Raw genomic sequence first — 20080 nt, forward strand, 5'->3', positions numbered from 1 at the left:
CAGAGGGTGAATGGGATCAGTGGAGCATGATGGACAGCTCATACTAAAGAAGACTCAAAATGTGGTTACTGGTTTGCAACACTGGAATGCTTTGCTAAGTAGGGCACCAACAAGTCCCTTTAGTGGTACCTCTCACTGTCTGCAGATCTAGGTGATGTATTTATTACTCTTTATTGTACTTTGGAACTAAATACATCTACAGTACCACCAAACCAACCAAAGCCTGTTGAGAGGGGATCACAGTCTCCACAGTACTGACCACTATTCCCACCAACTTATCTTTAATTTAAGACACAGACGGAAAGCATGACCCCTCTGCAGGGCGCAGTAGCAATTCCATTGACTCAGTGGGGCCAGGACACACAATTGGAAGGAATTTCCTTCATTTTGGGTCGGAAGAGTTGAAGTTCTTGGATTATACAAAATGAGAAACAAAGAGTTTTAAATGATTTATTTGATTTCTCCACATGACCACAGTTATAGTTTTACATCAATAGGGTCTGTTACTACTTACAAACAGAATGCATATTAAAATGAAAGCACTCCTTTCTTCCCCAGAGTTACAAAAGGGGTCTCAAGCCTCCCCAGAACAGAAGCTTCTTGTAAGCATAATGGTTTTTGAAGTCTCTAAGAGTCTGCATTCAAGACCTAATTCTAACAGTTTAATACAACTCAAAGCTGATTTAAGTTCCTAGCAGGAAATAGGCAACCTCAGAGTGACTGCAGACGTAGAGTAATGCTAATTTACACACTATGTACAATTTAGAGAATTCTCTATTCCCCCCACTGGTCCCGTTTTCACCGCCCCCTTTTCTCTCTCCCAAATTTGATCTTGTTATTGGTTCCACTTTTCTTTTAAATATATACACAATAATCCATTTTGCAGGCAAGAAGTGCGATGGTATTTTACAACGGAACAGCAAAATGCATGCTTAACTGCAGAAAACACACAGCTTCATATGGAACAGCAAGTCAACATCTAGAGATTCATTGTTTAAATATCTGCTGACTGTCTTTCAGCTCTTTTTATCAAGAAACAAGAGGCTTCTGCTGCATGCAGTACATGATGGGAAAATCATTCTACACCGCATGTTAGACTTGGCTTTTTTTTAGCAATACAAGACGCACATTATATTAGGATGAACTTTGCTTTTTGTTTTTTTACATTGTTTTACATTTCATTCTTAACTTAAAAAAATAAAAACCCCAAATATATATTTGATTGTTGTCCCAGAAAAGATTTTTGTTGCCGCACCTTCATTCTTTATGTTTCCCTTTCATTTGTTCAAATCAGCATGACTACTTTGCCACATCATTGATGGGAAAAAGAACCGTGGTCACTGTGCAGTTCTGTACCAGTTTTTGCTTGGCAATGGCATCTTAGGAAACCCCCTCTCAATTCTACCCCTGCCTGCAGGCCAAAAAAGAATTCATTTTCTTAACCCTATTTCAGTACTATCATTTCCCTGTTCTAGGCATGGTCCCCACTGCTCTAAGCAATTGTTAATGAAGGATGGAGCCAGAGAGGTTATACTACAGCCCTAAGAAGCAGCAAAGTTCTGAAGACTTGTGCTGACACCCAGACACATTTGTTTGTTTAAAGTACACGCAAACAGAGTCTAAAAAACAAAAGGAAAAACCTGGTCCACTGTTTCTCCTCATTGACTTGAAATATTGGAGTTTACAAACACTGTGTTCTTCTGTGACCAGTTTTGTTCTACAAACTAGCCTCAAAATGATCTGTGATTTCACACATGCGACTTAATGCACAATCTCTTTCCCCACATGGACATGAAATCACATGTAAGTGGTATTTGCATGCGCATTTTTGATATCTCCTGAATGTTTAATCAACTGCACATGGAAAATCAGTGGTCAAGCAATGTGGCTTCCTGTGAAAATTTAAATTACTTATATGTAGCGCTAATTTAAATGAATTAAAGGGGTTTTTAAACATAAAGCAAATGCAGACCTGGGAGACTGAACACCGTCATTGTTAATTACCACACCAGAGTTGGATTTTCCTCTCCACTGCTACCGCATGTTTTGCATCTATTCCATACACAGGCCTTTTACTTACAACTCTGCATCTGAACCAAGGACAGACTCCGTCACTCAGTGAAGAGGAGCGTTCTTACCTCTGCTGTAATTAAAAGATGCAGTTTCTGAAAGATGTTTGTACCTGAATGGTTCTTTATCTTTTCTGGAACAACCTATAAATTACAGTTAGACTCTACTATTGGTACAGATGTATGAAGAAAAGTCTACATATTGAAATATGTTATCACTTTACTTCAACTAATATCAACAGTAACACTGATATATTTTGCAAATATACAATATGTAGAGTGTAGCCTCACACTAATAACATTAGATGACATGCAGACAGTTCTACTTTCCCTTATAAGAACAGTATATATTTTTTAAACTGCAAAGAACAGAGCCTCAGGGACCCAGGGGAGCCCTCTTAAGGTGAGCCGCAGAATTCAGAACAGAATGAGTGATACTTGAAAATCATAATGCAATTACTCATTGTCTTGTTTTTCACGAAGACAAGTTAGAGGAGAAGGAGCAGAAAGGGGAAAACGTATTGCACATGTGTGGAACAAACATGGACAGCTTGAAACAAAAGGCTAAACTCTAGACTGCTGTATTTGCCCTCTGTGGAGGTTAACAAAGTGCTCAGTTTGCAGTTTGCTGGTATTGTGATATTGATGGCATGAAAGGGAAAGAAATTACTCATTCTCACCCCCCCCCCCCCCCCGCCCCCCATATTAGAGATGCCATGAGCAAGCCAATATGGAAAGTCACTCTCTTGTTCTCATGTCTTCATCATTTCTGACCATTTTATTACCATTAAATAGAAACTCGACTGGTTGTTATTATAATTACTTTTACCCATCTCACACTGGAACTTTTTGCTCATCCTCTTCAAGGTTTGCTTTTAGGCTGGTACAGTTTTGCAGTTGTGATTCCTTTGTCTCTACTGTTTAGGTGTAAAGTCCTTGCAGTGGCTCAAAATGCTGAAACTACAAAGTAGGTGCCATGTATAACTTTGTACAGGATTTCGGGATAAAAACTGTATGTCAATTTGCAAATGGTTTGATTACAACACATAAGCAACAACAGCACAGCCTATTTTTATGTGATGTCTTGCCACTAACTGGACTATGAAAGTGAGGGTTTGAGCATAATCTCAGCCTGCTGAGTGCTGGGTACTTACAAATGTGATGAGTAAAAATGGTGAAGCCACTTTGTTGCTAGCACATGGCTACATGGAATTACATATTTTTATATATATATATATAAAAACCCTACACTAAATTCTAAAACAAACCTTCAAGTTTTAGAGCACTTCCCCCTGGAAATGCTCGGACTAGAATTCAGCTTCTTTGGGGGTAAAAATGAGAAATTATGGTGAAGAGGAAACAAAGTAGCTGAGGAAGATGGAAGTTTGCCATTGTCATGTTTGAGATGAATGTTTTTGCAGTGTGTACATGCACCTGTTGTCACTCTTCATGTGTGTTCCTGAAATCATATGTGTACAAAAGAAATGTGGATCATGTAAATTCACAGTTATCACAGCCTTTAAAGTGTCTAAGAACTTGTGTGACCAATGCTTCAAGATGACCACTGGGCAAGGGTCACCCTACATTGCTACGGTAGAATTACTGCATCGTAACGAGTTTGCTTACCTGAAATAGCAGAGCAGTTATAATACTGATTACGTATGATATTATCATGTTAATAAAATAAGGATTTATACAAAGCAGTATCGGACTACAACATTTAAATGCTATGTTACTTGGCACATTTAGTAATGATTGCTTAGAAACCTTAGCAAGTCCTGAGGACTTGGAGTGAAAATACTGACGTGTCTGAAATTTCTTTGTAACGTTTACTGTTTTTGGTCTACTCTTTCATATGCTATTCGTCTATTATACTGTCCTATCAAGTAAGTGGAATTCCTTGTAAGGTCTATATTGCTAGTTTTGTGGACTGAAAAAAATTCTTTCCAAGCACAAATGTTAACTATACAGTATATATATATATTTATATGTATATATTTATATTATATAAAGTTTACTTACGTACTTTCATCAACCATATCAGGTCTACTTATTTATTTTGCCCATTGACAATAAAAGAGCAAGAATGCAACACTTAGTTCTGTATCACTTTGTCCCTTTTTCCATAGACTAAGTTTTTATTATGCATGTAAAATTGTCAAGGGATTTGGTGGGAAAGGTCGTTTTACTCATATGCAGCAAGCAGCACGTTTTCAAGGCAGTTTGGAAGTAAGAACTAACCAGATGGTGAAGTTCTATTGAGTAGATAAGTAAAACCAGTATTGACTGCACTAACTTGAATTATTTTATTTAGTAACAGCAAGCCTGTAAGCTCACACAACTCAATTAAATCACCTAGGTAAAAACTGACAATATTACTTGGTGCTTCCTGTAAGTGCCTTTGTAACTCGGTTTAAAACTACAGTTATTAGGAGGGTCAATACGTTCTAGACTATTGTGCTGATGCCACTGTGTTTGGGCTTAGTGCTGGCTGAAGTAGAGGGGGGCGGTGGTGGCCCATGGTGATGCTGAGGGTGCTGGGGATGAGAAGAGTGTGCCGGGTGCGGCGGTGGGTGAGGGGAGTGGGAATGCTGAGAGTGAGAGTGCTGCATATAGGGTGTGTGTGGAGAGTGTGCCGCGTGTTGGGAGTGGGGCACATGTTGGTGGTACTGGTGTGGGTGCTGGAGATGCTGGGGAGGGTGGTAGTGGTGGTGGTGGTGGTAGGGTGGTGGGTTCTGCTGCATGTGGCAGTACTGCGAATGGTGAGAGTGCACTTGGGCCTGCGTCTGCCCCTCGCCTGGCCCTGCGTGATGCATGGCAGAAGGATGCTGTGAGTGTTGCTGATGTGGGATTACTGGAGGGTGCGGAGGTTGCTGTGATGAGCCGGATGGTGGATGGCCTTGGGAAGGTGGCTTTCCCCTTTTACTACCAAATAAGGAACCTAGGAGTGAGGAGGAGTTAGGCATAGTCTGGTGAGGGCGAGATGGACACTCTCGGGTTGATGTAGCTCTTCGGCGCATGTGAGGACTGCTAATGATGGACCCCTAAAAAGAAATTAATAGAAATAAAAATTAAAAAAATCTTAAAATGTTTAAAAGAAAAAGTTCACACTGACCCACAAACTCCTCCTTCAGTGCTCGCAGGGGTGGACTATGTTAAAGGTTGTAGGAAAAATGTCATTTCCACCTTCTCCGAGTTGCCAAGGAGGCACTCGTGCCCTTCTTGGGGGATTTTAAGCATTAAATGTTCTTCTCTCGGTACTTTAATAACAAAAGCTATGACTTTAAGTAAGAAAAATGTCACGGAAGAGTAACATGACAGAAGACCTTGGAGTGTGTTTTTAAAGGAAAAATGCATTTTAAAATACTGTAAAAAATACCATACTTGCCTTTTTACAACAAAAAATAAAGCTACATGAAATTCAACCTAAATAGCTAAAACACAGAGCAGCAAATACTACTGTTACAATTCTGATTTCAAAACACTATTTTTAACTTTATGTTTTTATAGTAGTTTTCCACTACTATATGCCACAGTGCTGCTTCTCAAGCCTACCTCTGAGTTATGTGTGAAATGGAATCAGATCATTTTTGCCACTTAGGTTTCTATGGGACTGGGTTCTTCTGACCCTATGTCCTCTATGATTTAGTCTGGAATGGTGTATTTAGTTGCTGGACATTTTGGGTTTGTATTGTTTAAAAAGAGCTATAGAACACAACAGTACTTAGGCGAAGTGTGCTAGATTGAAACTGCAATCTACCTAAAGCAAACACAAAAAATAAAGTCAAAAGAAAAAAGGAGAAAATTAAAGAAAAAATCTGCAAGCTGAATTCAGAGACATGAACAGTATATATAAATGGTTTGAAGATGAATGAAATCTCATGAAATCCACATTGAATTCACCTATCTTAATTGTTTTTTTCCTCCCATGCCCTATCTGTGCAATTCCATGGTGTCATGACTGCATACATTGAGCAATTTAACTCGAAAATAAGCAATGGGAATGGTTGAGCATGAAAGTTGATAGTTGTAGCTAAATATCAAACAGCAAGAACAGTGTACTTGGTAACAAAAAGCAAGTGGGCTTTTAAGCTGGGACCAGACTGAAATGGTGGCAAAAGGACACATCATACTCATTTAACCATGCTTGCAGGAACAAAGGGAACAAGGTTAGCTCAAACCAAAAATGGCATTGGTCTAAAACAAGCTGTCAGTGCTTTTTAAGCTGGAAGAATACGGAGTGAGTAGCCTAGGCATGCATTTTATTTGTGGCAGGCAGGTTATATGTTAGAAGAAAAAGAGCAAAAAAATATGTATATAAAAGAAAGGTTTGAAATGCACATCATCACATCCAGCTAGACATCAGGAACTTCCTACTTACTTCCATATTGCTGTCTAGCGATCCTGCACTGCTGCGTCTCCCACGCTTGCCTGCCCAGGACATGCAACACCAGAGATTAGAGATGAGACAAGACCCGGGTGAAAAACAGCTGCTTGCCCTGCATTGCTACAGCAGTCTAAGTGCAACTAGGGGCTGCGGGGTTAACATGGCACTGGACTGGTACAGCAGCTACAGAGGCAGAAACTGCCATTTTAAGGCCATTAGTTACATTAAGTTTCTGTACCTGGCTGGTTTTTCAGAGGCATTGTTGTTGTGAATCGACTACCGTTAGCGGGGTGTGATTTTTTAAGTAGCTGTACAACTCTTCCAATAGATGTGGTTTAGAGCATCTATATTTAGTAGTATGGTTATGATGTTGGCCAACAACGACTCTAATGGTTTGATTTCCTGGAATCTAGTTGTCTATGGAGTTTCTTTCTTTAAAGACTGGTAGCATTGATGTATACTGGTGGGGGGCTATTATTTAAATACAGAATCTAATATTGGCATATTCTGGTCTTCGGGGAGGGGACACTGGTGAGGGGCATTGGTTTTATCATTCCAGTTTCAGGTCTGGACCTCAGTGGATTTCATATAATCTTCTTTCATGAGGCTTAAAAAAACTAAACTTAATTTTTGATCAGCCTGGAATCTGTCTTGACATTATGGCTAGATTTTGTTTGTTTAGCTGTGCAGTGCTTGAGCTTTAAGTCTGATGGATTTGTTCTCCCACGTTCCCAAACTGCCCAAGACATTTGCCTAAAACTACAGCTGAAACACCACTGTTTGCCTAAAGAGCCAGAATACCTCAGAGGCTACACGTAGGACATAAGATCCTGGATGTTCTCTCTCATTTACACTACCCATAAGTCTTACAAGATCAATATGATCTAAAGTGCCACCTCGGGATCCATAAGCACAGATTTGGCCTGGCTGGTCCAGGGATGCTGCCCCACAACACAAGTTTCTCTTAGGAGCTACAGTTCTCTTTATGCTACTGTAACATTTCCCCCTCTCTTACTAAACCCAAGCATTACTCCCAGTACAAACCTCTCTACACTGACATTCAGTTGAGAGGAAGGTTCGTGGTCAAGTTGTTTCGGTTGACCTGTTAGATTTGCTGGAATTTCGAACAATTCCCCTAGACAGGCTCTTGGTCAAATGCACTTCATCTCTTCCTGCAGTTTCAGCCTCATCAAAGCCACAGCTGTACTACTTTATGAACTCCCCAAGAAAAGCTGGGTTTGATAATCCCTTATTTTTACTTCTAGTCAGGCTATGACATTTTTTTTTTGCTCCAATGATGGGGTTAAAACTGCTTAGTATTCAAATCCCTCCTGTTTGCTGATACAGAAACACCGGGAAAGATAGCCATCTCTTGACTTAGCAGGCAATATTGCAAATAAGACTGACAGCTGCCACAGATCATTAAATGTGGCCAAAAATGAAGGAAACTAGGAAAATCTAAAGCCTTTTGCATAAAGCAGGAGAGAAGTCTCTAATAAAATAACCATGACAGTATATATGCAGTATATATGGACAGAAAGAGACAGATGGATTTTTGCTTAGAGTAATTTCAGGGCAAAGTAGTACTAGCAAAGTACTACTTTGCTAACTTTGCTAAACAGACTAAAAAACCTAACTTTCCTAGAACACAAAAATCCTACTTAATATGCCTGTAATTTCCTTCAGATAGGCACTATCTCTACTCAGAGCACTTTGGCTATGTTCTTAAATTGAACCCAATTCCGTATTGACCTGGAGCATGATAGGAAAGCTATTAAGTAAATCCTCTAGAACATTCCCCCTGCCAATGTGTGCTTATGCAAGACTCTTCTCTGGTGTCTGAGGTGGCATCCCCTCTCAGAAATGCTTCCCTAGAGCTGCAGCCTTCCAATGCCTGTCAAGGAAACAGTGTCACTCCAATAGCACTGGATGGAAGCATATCTCTGTACTCACATAGTAACTAACAGCTGTGATCTAAAGCAAGGCGATATTTATCAAGAGACCAGTTTTGCTTAATATACTACTATCTACTTGAAATTTTTAATTTATTTTTATAAAATTAAGTTTCAGTTAATTTAGTCTTTTCTGATTCATTCCAACAAATCATTGATGTTAGATATGGACACTCCTGTAAGAAATACCTTTAACTTACATATGTATAGTATGTCCCATATTCTCAATCATTCTCTGATTCTACATATGAACATGCACTGCATGGGACTAAGAATATTTCAAATTTAAAGTAGAAATATGAAGTGATTAAAATATTTTTACGAACTGAAACATGACAAAAGAAAAATCAGTTTCATGAATAAAAATCCATTCTACCTTGCACAAACTGATCTCACAGATGTGCAGGTCATTACAGTAAATGTCAGTATTTCTCAGTGCTACCCTGTATTTCTTCAAACTGTTCATTGCCAGTGAGATACACTGATGTCTAAACAATGTATGGTCATCTGGCCATGTGTATCTTGGAAAAAAAAGGTTGGAAAAAAGTTCTAAATGAAGGTTTTGGTGAAGCAAACTAACATAGCAGCTCTTCTACAACAGTGGGTTGTTACAGTAGCCTCCAAAGGCTGTGAAAATGATTTTCTCAGCAGTAGCAGAATCTGTAACCGTCTAACTACCCATCAGCTGATGGGTACTACCCAAGATGACCTGATTAAAATTACCTACAAAACAGGCTCTGATCACTAGAGAGACTACTTACAGGGTGAAAAGACTCTTTGTAACCTTCACATTTTCACCTTGATTTCTGGGAGAAATAGGTATATTCTTAAGATGACACACTGATGATGAAAACAGTTTCTTAGCATCTTCAAAGAGATTATTCTCCAAATACTGATTAAGCCTCAGGAGATGAGAAAACAGCATAACCACACCTTGCCTTGCTGAACTCCTTCACTGCAAAATCAAACTTTGTCTCATCCCTCAGACAGAAAAGTAGCTGATATAAAGGTGTTCATAACCAGAGGGGGGCATCTAGCCTTGTAAAACGATTTCACAGAATTGGATATCACAAAAGATATCACATTGGAGACCACAGAAGACTTGATTCATACAAATCCCTTTTGTTTTAAAACCCCAGTAAATTCTAGCATGCCCACTACTGTTGCTATTCCATTGAAGAATAGGAACTACAACAGGGACAAGGGAAGAGATGGGAAGAATCCCTCCCTACTTGGAAAGTTCTTCTAATAAGGGAAAAAAAGACTGCTGGTACCCTTCATCCAATGTAGCGCAACAAAATCCAGGGGAGAGGAAGGAGAAAATAACCCGATAACCCTGCCTGCATCTGATGAGGGACTGTCCCATACCACCCATTTAGCAGATTAAGAAGGGATTCTGTAATTGCATGAAGCCAGAGTCTATAAGGGGATTACAATGCTATTCCACACTATTTTCCATTACATTTTGTGATATAGGAAATTTTATAGAATACATGATAGAATTGTTTTTAAAGCAGTCACCAGTCACCAGTGTCTGTGATTGTTTTGAGATAGCTCAGGGGATTACGAGACAAGCATTACTTACATTAAAAGTGACCAGTGACTACTGTGCAGATTCCAGTGTCACATGGGCATGCCAGTTTTGTATTACTGAGGCAAACCATAAATAGACAATTTTTAAACCAGTGCAGTGTGTAAGTATTATTTCCACCTCACAGGTTAGGGATGGGGAGTATAAAGCTTGATTTCCATAGGTGCTCACCACTGCCCACTCAGTGTGAAAGCAGGGAGTCCTCCGGCAACCCAGAGTCACTGGAGTTCAGACTGACTAGTCAAGAAACCTGTGAGAAGCTCAACCCACATAATCCTCCATGCTCTGCTTAAGTGACCAAATAATTCTTCCCATGTGCTAATAGACATGCTGAGTCTTCATACCTTTCCCATCTTTCTGTAAACCTACTTATTATGCGATTGTATATGGAGTGGTGAAATGTCCAGAACTGGATTGGAATCTCTAAAACTCAGCTTTAACCACATTAAAATTTGTCTGTCTTCTAGTATTTTAATGTAAATTAAGAATTGAGAAGTTTGGGACAAATAAATTCAGCTCTTGCTTGACTGAGGCTCAAGCACAGGTAATAAAAATGATATATTCTGCTTTTGAGAAAAATAGAACAGTAAATACTTTTGACACAGTCACATCTTGGACTTACTGATCTTAAAGGTCTTTTCCAGCCTAGCTGATTCTATAGTTGGTTGCCACATTCTCTTTTTATTCCATGGAAAGAACTGTTAATCCACAATGAACAACAGTATCTTCTAAATCCAGAGACCTTCATGCATGTCCTTTTTGCAATTATGATTTAAGCTATCATGGCAAATGTGTGAAGGAACAACCATCAGAACGTGATTCCTGACATTGTTACGTGACAGAAGCCTTGCCTTTCCATACAGCTTACAGTTTAGGAGTCGGAATAATTCCAGCTATCAACATCCATTAGGTCTAAGAAGCTTATGAATCATCACTCTTTTCCAAGAGCCAAATATAAAGTGGCTTTCCACAGCCAGCATTTACTGCTGTGATATCTGGTAGAGAGTAATGAACTGTTTTGCTACAGAGTTTTGTCATATAGCCGTGCAAGCAAAATGCTGCCCCATCAGATTTCCCCTTCCTTGGATAAAGGTTTAAAAGTGTTCAGTTAGTTTCTGCAATGTTCACTGGACAATTCTCCGCCTTTCTGCACAAACATGCAACCAGGCAATCTGCTCATGTTGATGATTTATTTCTGCTTTAATGTAGAAAGGAACGCTTTACAAATGCACTTTCTTCAATGCTTTTCCTACAGAAAGACACACGTCCACACACTCTTGTTCCTCTACTTCCACTACTCCTATTCCTCCTTCTTGCTGACCTTGTGTTTCATCCACAAAAGAGGAATTCGGGCAACTTAACTCCATAGTCTTTTGCAGTAGCAGTTTAATATGGTATAATGACTGGGCTGCAGTATCTTGCTAACTGAAGGGATGTCTTTGTTTTTCTGTGGATCATCTGTCCCTTATTAAAAATAAACCAATAATGAGCCTCACATGCAAGCTGCTCACTGAGAAAAGGCAGGAAAAGCATGTGTAATCTCATGACAGTTACTACACCAAATAACAAAGCACATAACAGGTATGTAATTTCTCAAGTCAGTTGCACTGCACAAGACCAAACAGAAACTCTCCATAATTCTCAACTTTTAAAGTTAAAATTAAGTTTAGTTGGGTTTAACAAACTCTTTGATAAACCCTCTAGTCTGTGATTTCTACTTTTTAGTATGGAAAAAGTTATTTTCAGTAATAAGCATGGCAATTGTAAGCATGCCCTGTTGAAAAGTGAAATGCTTTCATGATTACAAATACTTGTTTATTGCATAAAACCCAAAACATGAATTTAAACACATGGCAATGTTTGAAAGACAGGGTTGAGAAATTCCTATGGGATGAATAAAATCAATCAGAAATCACATTTGTGGGTACAGACACCCACTGAACTCACATATCCAACAATATGGTAGTTCTCCTAATGAAATTAAAACAACACAAAAGGGTGATTAAGTGTCCTCAAGAGATGTAACAATGGTGGAAGACTAGTGGCTTGATCTAAAATCCACTGAAGCCAATCAAGCACCAATATTCAACTTCAGCCTGATTCTGGATCAAGTCCTAGGTCTTTTTAATGAAGCAAATGGACATATGAGTATGAAAGCCTAAACAGAGAATAAAATAATTGAAAGAGCTCACTCTCTACATATCTGTGTGCACATACGTATACCCACAGAACACAGGCTGTAAGTTCAGTTTACAACAACTTTATTTATTGCAGCATAGCTAAAATCTCTTCTTTAGTTAAGAAGATGAGTAAGTAGTGTCTACTACCAAAGATATACACTGTATTGAAATTATGACCATACTGTAAATCATCACTGCAATTAAAAGAACTAATCAGATTGTATAACACCGACTATGAACTATCAAAATTTATATAGTTGCTACTATCCCCAGAGGTACTTTCTGAATAATGGGCACAGTGTTCAGATATGGCTTCCTGTAAATTACAGGAGTCACATTTAATAGTGACAGACAAGGTTACTGCCCATGGTAGCCTGTATTACATGGGTATGCCAGTTGTGTGTTACCAAGGCAGACCATAAAAGCAAAGCATACCAAGCTTCCCCTGGCTTTCCTTTGGCTAAAAAATCACACCACCACTGCTTTCCAGTCATTAGCTGCATTACCAGTTAATTCATCTCAACACACATCAGTGGTTTCATGGGCTGTCAGTATTCTTGGCCACTAGGGCTTCTTTTATTGTACTGGCAATAGTATTTCACAACAACCTCTTTGCAAGAATTAGGAACTGCATCTTGAGTTACAAACAATAAAAGAGCATCAGGGACATGCTGTACCTGAATTGCATAGCTCTAGACAGAATTTAGTAGGGCTTCACTCAATTTCATTCATCAAGGTGGTAACACAGGTACACTTGAGCACAAAATACACAGAAAGCGGTCATTACACAGAGACCAGTTTCTTATTTTCTTTCTAAGCCTACTGTATGAAGGGGGAGAAGCAAAGGGGAAGAAAAAAAGAAAGGAAAACTAAGTGGGTTACTCCTAGCACAAGTCAATCACTACTTTTATAAAACACTTACAATTTTTCCTCTGTCTTCACTCTCCTTTAAAAGTATACATAGCAATCTACAACGGTTTAAATGCTTTCAAATAGTGGTTGCTTAATAGAACAAGGGTAAAGAAACAAACAGATATTAAACACCAACTGTGAAAGAGGAGCTATTTAAAACGTTTGAAGTTTCAGTATGACTAGTTCTGGAAGCCCACTGTGCACTGGGCTTTCTATGCATCCCTCAGGCACCTTTGCATGCACTAGCCGGAGCAGGGAGATGGAGGCAGTGCTTACCTGCTTCAGACAAGTCTCTCAGGGAGCTGCTGAGTGCACTCCTCTTCAGCCCCTCCCCAGTGGCATAGCTGTCATCCAGGCAAGCTCTGTTCAGTGTCCCATTGCCAGAGTCTTTTTTCAGGCTAGAGCACTGAGACATGCTTGGTCGCACCACACCCTTCTGTTTTTCGAGTTCAGCTGAAACAAAGAGAATCATTTTGCAATTCATTTTTATTGAGTATAATGAAGGACATGGTAACATCATGATCTTTAAGGTCCCTTCCAACCCTCACGATTACATAGTTCTATGTGATCATGTACAACCGTGAATAATAGATAAGAGTTCATTTTGGCACTGTTAGATGCCAGAGAGGAACTTCACCCCTGTACTAACAGCTTTATGTTACAATACACAGAAGAAAGGCTATTCCTCTTGAGAAGAAACAGAAGGTAAAATTCCATGTTTAGTCACAAACTCAGAAAAAATTATTTGAAGGGCCATCACTGAGCATTTCAGTGATGTAAATTATCCCTAGAATTCTTCCTGTAATAGATCCTACAAATTACAAATCCAGCTCTCCTCTGGCCATTCCTGTTTGTAGTTTGTACAGGCTGAATTTCCACTGCAGCTACATTGCAGTAAATAGTAGTCCAAGAACTCAGCTGCAGCTTCAGATATCATTGGGTTTTCTCTCTTTCTAGAGTCAAAGCCATGGAAAAAACCCACATTATTTTCAACTTTTAAAGAGTTCTCATGGGTTATTTGTGTATTCAAGATTTTCTTATTTCAATTACCTCGAAAATGCTCTATCATATGTACCTTTGTACTTACACTCTATTCTGTGCTTTTCCATCTCTTGAACCTCTGCAATTGACTCCCTCAAATCATCTGTAAACTTCTTCCTGTCCTGAGGATTTGGTGCATTGAAATTTATGAGTACTTTGATATCTGCTCCCGGAACAGCTGATGTGAGCCGAATACCATTGGGATAATCTAGAAGAAAAAGTCAGGAAAACCTGAGCTCTTATTATTCCAATTACTTTTAATAGAAAAACCACACCAAAACTTTCTACTAATATTAACATCCAGAGGACAAAGTCGGAGAAAGAAAAGTCTAAAGGCACAGAATTAGAATGAAATTCCCTAAGATACACCAGAACTGCTTAACTGTCAAGATGCTGAATAAATACTGAAAGATAGTCTTTATGCAGCTGTTACCCCTCAGATACAACGTATGATATAAAAGGAAAATCCCAAGTGGGGAAAAAACCCCACCATTTAGGGTATATTATGGACATCCCCACAATAAAAGGGAGATTTTTCAGTGAACTCTCTTTGCCTCTTTTCTAGCTGCACATCTGAGAATACAAATTGTAACAGCTGGTTGCAACTATCTCCTGGTTGAGAGAGGTTTGTTTACAGAAGGATAGGTTATAATGAAGACATTTTCTGCTGTCGAAAACAGCATCACCCTTTGCTTGAAGCACAGACCTGCGGAAATAGGATGTCAGAAAGTCTCAAAGTGCACATTCTAATTCACAACATTTTCTTTTCCTCCACTGCCTGACGTTGGTTTGCTAAAGCTCTCAAATACCCACTGAAGTATTCAGCCTGAAGTTCAAGTGCTCCCATGTACTAGAAATTCATTCTCTTAAGAACCAGCAGATGATGGAAGGCAGTCTCTTCCCTCAAAGCCATCAGGTGTCAAAGAGAGTTAAAATACTGAGAAACAAGTGCAAATGCAATGCTTTATTAAAAGGACATCTTAATTTCCAAATCTGTTGTAACTAGAAGTGAAGCAAGTCCATTCTCAGGTGAAAAAAGGTCCCAACTACTACAAGCCCCAAAGGTACAGAGGAGAAGGAGGAAGCAAGAATCTGGGGCTTCTGCTGAGGTCTGATATCACGGTCTTGCACAGAGGTAACATACAGCTGACCTGCTGCTCCTGACCAGACGCACGTACCCTCAATCATATAGAACAGCTACCTCAAGGTGTCTGCTGCTGTCACTCAGAACACAGCCAAAACCACCACATAGGGTGTTGAGCACTGACACTGGAGAGGCAGAAAGTGCACCACGTGGGGTTAGGGGAAACAAAAGAGCTTCTGAAACTAAACAAAAAAGCTTGGTAACCCCAGTCACACGGGCCACCTTCACAAAGAACAAACTTCCACATTCTAAACACACAAACATATTTGATTACCAGAGGTACTTCTCCACATTGTATTGATTAAGCATCAGGAAACATGGATTTATTGGCTTCAGAGACACTCTCTTTGCAGTGATCTAGCTGCTCACCCCTTCTAGTTTGTCAATGATTTTGACTGCAAATGCAAAATGTATTTCCCTTATGACCTATTTGTTTACTAGAGATCTATGACACCATTCTCCTTATTCTTCCTTTCCCAGCTTTTCCACCCAATGGAATTGGCTTCTGTTGTTAGCAGTGCATCACTTAAGGGGTGGGGTGACATTTTCTATCATTAGAAGTCAACTCTTCTATCATCAACACCAATCATGTTGCTCAACCGCATCGGTAGCCAAACCAGTATTTTTGTTGCTTCTGCTTTAGTGACAGGAAATTTTATCCACTGGAAACCAGGCATTTCTGACAGCTGCTACACACAGATCGACTGAATAGTGTGATGGCTCTGTCCAAAATACCCCAGAGCTTGCTGGGGACAGGGGAAACCAAGCATATGAATTTTATAAACCAAAAGAGGAGAATAATTCTCTTTCCCAACTGGAAAATACTTCATTCCACCTAACAGGCACTGATATTGGAAATGTAATCAGCTCAGTCACTCACTGTAGTGAATTCACCTTACAAGCCCAACTACTCCTACTGAAGTATCTCAGGGACAATGCTTCCACTTCACTGTGAGGAAGCCAACCCTTTATTCCTAGTTTCTCCACAGCTATTTTTAAGTTGCTTGAATGGAGTGTTTCTGTTTGGTATGCTTATGAAATAGTTATTTATTTCATAACTTTAAACTATTTATTTAACTTGACATCAGAGGAATTCTATATTCTCCTATTATCACCAAAATCCAGGATAGAAGTATTTGGCCTTCCTCTCAGAAAATGAATTTTATATCATATAATGCGTGCACAAGAGAGAAAATGAATGTGTTTGCATATAAATAACCTGCAAGCTACATCACTACTGCAAGCTCTACAAAATCTTCCCTTTTGAAATCCCCAGATGCTTTGACTCAATAACAGTGACTTCTTTTGAGAGAGATGAGCATCGGGGCACATTCTCAAGGACAAGTGAAAACTAAGAGCCTTCCACAACAGAAAATCACAGAAACTGCTGAAGGTCATACTGAACTGTATCCAGCTGATCGGGAAGGTCAAGGCCTGGTTTTCAAACCATGAAGTCAGGTCAAGGAGACCGTCTCCCCGTGTGCCACACTGACCACTGTGCTCTGCTGTGTAGTTGTGATGCTGTCTCTGGGCTTAAAATCAGGGCATTAACACACTATTTGCTTTTAGTCAGGATTTTGTCTGGTAAGACTATGTTTGACAAGCATTAAAGATAAGAAGAGTTGATTGATGCAGATTACAACTGACATAAACAAGAGGTATCGCAAAATGGAAACTTTAATCCAGACTCTGTTTTGCATTTATATTTGAAGGAGTATGCATTACCTAGGCACGAAGTTGGGACATAAATCAGGGAAACAAATTAAACAGTGCTTTGAGTTACACATATCATTATGAGAGCCATTACTTGTTATCATAGATTCAGTTCCAGCTAACTGTACCATTGACTCAGCAGCAGATAGATTTGTTTCTTTTCAAACATTTTACAAGTATTCACAACCAACACATTTAGCAAGTTTGGCTTCTGACTACAACCCCAAAGACTTAACAGCAGTCTTGCTGTTTCTTATGCTGACACCATCTAAAAACTTTGAAGTTTTAAACTTTAGGGCTATGTTAAATTGAGAGCAATTTTATTCCTAAACTCAAAATCAAGTCCTGTCCATCCCTTTCACTCACACACTTCTTTATTGCCTTCTGTATTTTTGTCTGAATAAAACGGTTATCTAAAAAAGACAGGAAGGACTTACACTGATTCTCAAACAGAAGAACTTGCATTCCATAGAGGGAAAATGACTGTCGAAAACTGTATGTAACAGAGTTCTTCTTCTTCTGAAAAATCTTGGTCACCTGAAAGTCATCAAATAAACCAAGTGAGATATCCCTTTGACCATACGTGTTTGTGGAAAATGATTGTTAACAGTTAGCATACGAGGAAAAATTTTATACCACAGAAAGCTGTAATCTGCCAGAAAATAGCAACTTGTCATTTTTCCCTCATTTTTAATGCATCTGATGTATTTAGTCCATGACTTCTGAAGGAACAAAGCTCGCTTTGAGGCACTGCTATCTCTTCACCAGAAGGTTTAATATTTTATCCAGATACAAAGCCTTTGTGTTCTCTATTCTCCAGAATTCTACTTGAAATTCCTGACAAAAACCCCACATCCATACTGTGCACTGCACATGCCAGCAGAAACGTGAGTATTTAAATGATCCTTTTAAAAGCTCAGCTGCTTTTCCTCATGCTTTTTTCTTCGTCTGACTCTGGGCAGGACATGCCTATACACCTCTTCAGACAAGTTTAATTCTTAGTCATTATTTTCATGTGCTGCGACCTTCTAAACTTGCTCCACTTCTGTGCCCCTCCAAAGACTCTCTTACACTACATCATCCATGACCCCTCTTTTCCCGATGATTGTACAGCACCTATCTCAATCACAGCTGAGTTTGTGGCAGCATGCACTTTTTGCTACAACAGAAGTAACATGCTACGACTTACCATCAATTTTGGGGTTCTCTTAAAGTGTGAATGCAATCACTCTTTCTCTTTAAACGCAAGAGGTTTATTTTTACTAGTTCTTTCTAATTTTAACTTCTGGTGATGGCACCTGGTCAACTGACAGCTTTGTTCAATATTAGTCCCAAAACAGTTTGATAAAACTACTGACATCAAAGTAATAAAAAATGACAGAAAACTTGTAACCCGAAGACAACAATGTTCCATCATTTTATACCTAAGCACATTTACAACTAGAAGGCTACACTCACAATTGAAAGGATATTTTTTACAGTCGTTTACTTCCTGGTTTTAAGGTCTGAAGAGATGTAAAAATTACACACAATAATGTTGTGCATCTGAGCCATGCCTTTTTCATTAAAAACCATCACATTTTTAGTTTAGTTCTAAGGATCTCAGGTAACAGCCAAATACATTCCAAATACAGTGCAACAAATTTTCTTATTTTGAAGAGTAAACCAACCAAATAATTCCAAGCTGTCACCAGTTTTGTATGTCTGTTTTGCAAAAGACCCGTCAAATTAAATACACACTGAAAAGTAAAGTCAACTATAAAACCTATTTCAACATCTCCTGTTTCCATTTCAAAGAAGAAACACGTCTGGTTCATAGAACATCTGTGAATATGAAGTAGTATGTAATTTTGTTTTTCCACAAGTAACTTGAATTCATTATTCCCGGGGAAAAGAATGTCTCTGTTTACCCAGTAAGGAAATGGGTAACCTGGATGTCATTTTTTCTTTATGGTAAAAGCTATTGCTTCGAAGTACTTTCTTACAATAGAGTGTAGTAATCAATAAACGGCTTCAGTTTAAGAGCAAATTCTGTATAATGAGGAAGATTTAAACCTCAATCATACCAAGCCTTCTGGAGTACAGAGTAACAGGTAATAGATATTTCTCTTTAGGCACGCTCATGCCCTGAATCACTGCTGGTTCCCTGGAGCCAGGCATTCTGAACACCTCACTAGCAGCCTGTCCACCCCAAGATACATACCACAAGAAGGTCATTAAATAAAAATATTTCTCGCTGGTGCAGTCCAAGCTTCTGAGGTTTATTTGGGTCTGGAACTTCAAACAGCCTACAGTAGCAAACCAGCCTCCGGTGGGGTAGCGAGAGGACCTGTGATAATATAAATAGTCATGGTTAACAGAGCAAGGGGTAGCCAAGAAGGAGCATCTTTCATACCCACAGCCTTCTTCTGAATACCTCAAATATTTCTACCTCTAAGGCCATAAGACTTTTTCATCAATATACCAACAACAGAGAAATAAAGATTTATATGCCACAAAGTTGCATGATACTTCAGCTTCCTCAAAGTTCTTGTATAAAACATTCTCTAACAGCTCACATTCTTGTATATGGATGCCAGAGAAAGTTTTACTGGGGATAGAGTCTCACTTTGTGGAATGATAAAGCCCTGAAAGACCGTAGGGTTAAGAAAGTGGAAGCTAAAAACAAAGGATGTTGCTTTCCTGAGCATTTTATCGTATCTTTATTAGGAGAAAAGTTGCAAAGCAACTTTAGCTTTTGTGAGATGAATACACTGATGTTGTATGTTACTTTTTGTCAGTCACTGAATTAAGCCAGTTTGTTCATTCCCCAATACCAAGGACATGGTGACACCAGGAAGAAGTAAATGCACTTTCAGTCTGGCTTATTTGCTCAGGCTGGCAAGAAAACCAAGAATAATTTTCTATTTTCTGATTTGAACTATCTGCTGAAGCTGTCTCCAGAGATACTGTTTTCCTCCTCAACAGAATGCATTTCTTCCAAATGCAAATGCTGATATCTTGTTAACAATATTAAAAGAAATCCTTTTAACTTTATAAAAATTTGAAGTAGAGAATACTCTTTGGTAACTAGACATAGATTTCATTTATA

General features: G+C 39.0%; 1 protein-coding gene across 10 annotated transcripts in view; it reads right to left on the reverse strand.

The window, feature by feature from the left end:
- Positions 1–436: 436 nt before the first annotated feature.
- Positions 437–20080, reverse strand: part of IQSEC1 (IQ motif and Sec7 domain ArfGEF 1) — a 339541-nt gene continuing 319897 nt past the window's right edge. For 8 of the 10 annotated variants that reach the window (XM_061472971.1, XM_061472972.1, XM_061472970.1 and 5 more), the window contains 6 exons: positions 19193–19318; positions 17427–17526; positions 14179–14340; positions 13368–13544; positions 6451–6500; positions 437–5113 (listed from right to left, as the gene is read on the reverse strand). In XM_061472971.1, coding sequence (XP_061328955.1) covers positions 4517–5113; positions 6451–6500; positions 13368–13544; positions 14179–14340; positions 17427–17526; positions 19193–19318 — 1212 coding nt within the window. In that variant the 3' untranslated portion in view covers positions 437–4516. The remainder of the gene's footprint in view (positions 5114–6450; positions 6501–13367; positions 13545–14178; positions 14341–17426; positions 17527–19192; positions 19319–20080) is intronic. The other 2 variants (XM_061472980.1, XM_061472981.1) reach the window with 2 other exon arrangements.

The sequence above is a fragment of the Pezoporus flaviventris genome, unplaced genomic scaffold (assembly GCF_033815535.1).
Source record: "Pezoporus flaviventris isolate CSIRO_AGI_PZ_B2104156 unplaced genomic scaffold, CSIRO_AGI_Pfla_v1 ptg000073l, whole genome shotgun sequence".
Classification (NCBI taxonomy): Eukaryota; Metazoa; Chordata; class Aves; order Psittaciformes; family Psittacidae; genus Pezoporus; species Pezoporus flaviventris.